The sequence below is a fragment of the Hipposideros armiger genome, unplaced genomic scaffold (genome assembly GCF_001890085.2).
Source record: "Hipposideros armiger isolate ML-2016 unplaced genomic scaffold, ASM189008v1 scaffold_11, whole genome shotgun sequence".
NCBI lineage: Eukaryota > Metazoa > Chordata > Mammalia > Chiroptera > Hipposideridae > Hipposideros > Hipposideros armiger.
The window spans coordinates 9172453-9173839 of NW_017731361.1; the positions used below are offsets into that span (position 1 = coordinate 9172453).

Below are 1387 nucleotides of genomic sequence, written 5' to 3' on the forward strand. Positions count from 1 at the left end.
TTTTTCCTTAAAGGTTCCTTGCTTACATAAGGGAAAAATCCAAACTTTCATAAATAGCATTGTATTTAAAAAACAAAACAAAACTGAGAAAGAGCAGTAAGTCAGTGAGGTGATTGGAGTAACATAAAAAAGGAAGCTGCCATTTTGCAGAGTCTGTGATACACACCATTTCTGAATTTTCCTTGGTCACGGCTTTTAGTTTCTCTTCCATGCGCTGCAAAGACAGCATCAGTTCATCGTTTCTCTTGGCGAGGCACTTGTTCCTTTCCAGAAGAGGTTTACATTGTTTTTCGGTTTCCCGCACACGTTTCAACTGGGAAGACACAAGTTAGAGTTGACGCTAATGGATTTCTGTCATACTCTTCATCACCCTCCATCAGTCTGAAAGGAGGTGCTGCTGAGGGTCTGCTGTTGGACATGCTCGGGAAGGGGAACTGCGCTCTTTGTTGTTCCCGAGTCCTCTAGCCCAGTTACCCTGCTCTGCTCAGCCCTTGATCACACCTGTCCCTGGGCCTCACTGGCTCAAAGACATAAAGCAGCTCACTGGAATCACGCAGTCACTACAGGACCCGAATCCAAGCCTGGCTGTCCCCAAAGCCTGTTCTTTTTGTCAGAGATCTTGCCAAGTCTGACTCCCAACTAAGGCTGTTTTTAAGAAAGTTTTATTGAGAAAAAAACAAAACATAGCTTTGCAGCTCTACTGATATTTGTATTTAAGAACAACTAATTCTTACCATGCCATGGAAAAGTATGGCTGTAGTGTCACCTCCCCATAGCTAGGTGTGACTATACTCTGGATTGCCTGGTTAGTCTAAGGGGGTTTCTCAGCTGCTCGACAGTTGGGGTCAGACATTTTTTGTTGTAAGGAGCTGTCCTGTGCACCACAGGATGTTTAGCAGCATCCCTGGCCTCTGCCCACTAGATGTCAGTAACACCCTCCCAGTTGTCACAATCAAAAATGTCTCCAGATATTGCCAAAATCGCTTTGAGCTGAGAACCACTGGTCTAAGTTTATGAATGTTACCTTGAGGTAACTGTTGATAGTCTCCCCTTTTACTCTCAAAACGCTCCTATTTGCATGACATGCTTTATGGTCACCCGATACATAATGGATTTCCATGTTCAAGTTCTCGTGATTGTTCATTCATTTCACACTAATGGTTCCGAATGTATTGCGGGAGGGGATTCCAAGGCAAGGAAAATGGAGGGGTGTATCAGAAATACCTGAAAAGACTGCTTAAAGGACTCACTCCTGTTTTTGAGAAACTAACATTTTGGGAAGTGCCAGGAAAGGAGACTCAGCTACCTATAAATATTTGAAAAAGTTTCTCTTGCGATTCTAAAACAGTACTCCCCAACTCTATGCCAACTGCCATTTGAAAACTCC

The 1387-nt window shown here is 43.5% G+C and overlaps 1 protein-coding gene across 1 annotated transcript in view; it reads right to left on the minus strand.

Moving 5' to 3' along the window:
- JAKMIP2 (janus kinase and microtubule interacting protein 2) overlaps window positions 1–1387 on the minus strand; it is a 170645-nt gene that overhangs the window by 42172 nt on the left and 127086 nt on the right. The window contains exon 6 of the mRNA XM_019661439.1: window positions 165–313. Coding sequence (XP_019516984.1) covers window positions 165–313 — 149 coding nt within the window. The remainder of the gene's footprint in view (window positions 1–164; window positions 314–1387) is intronic.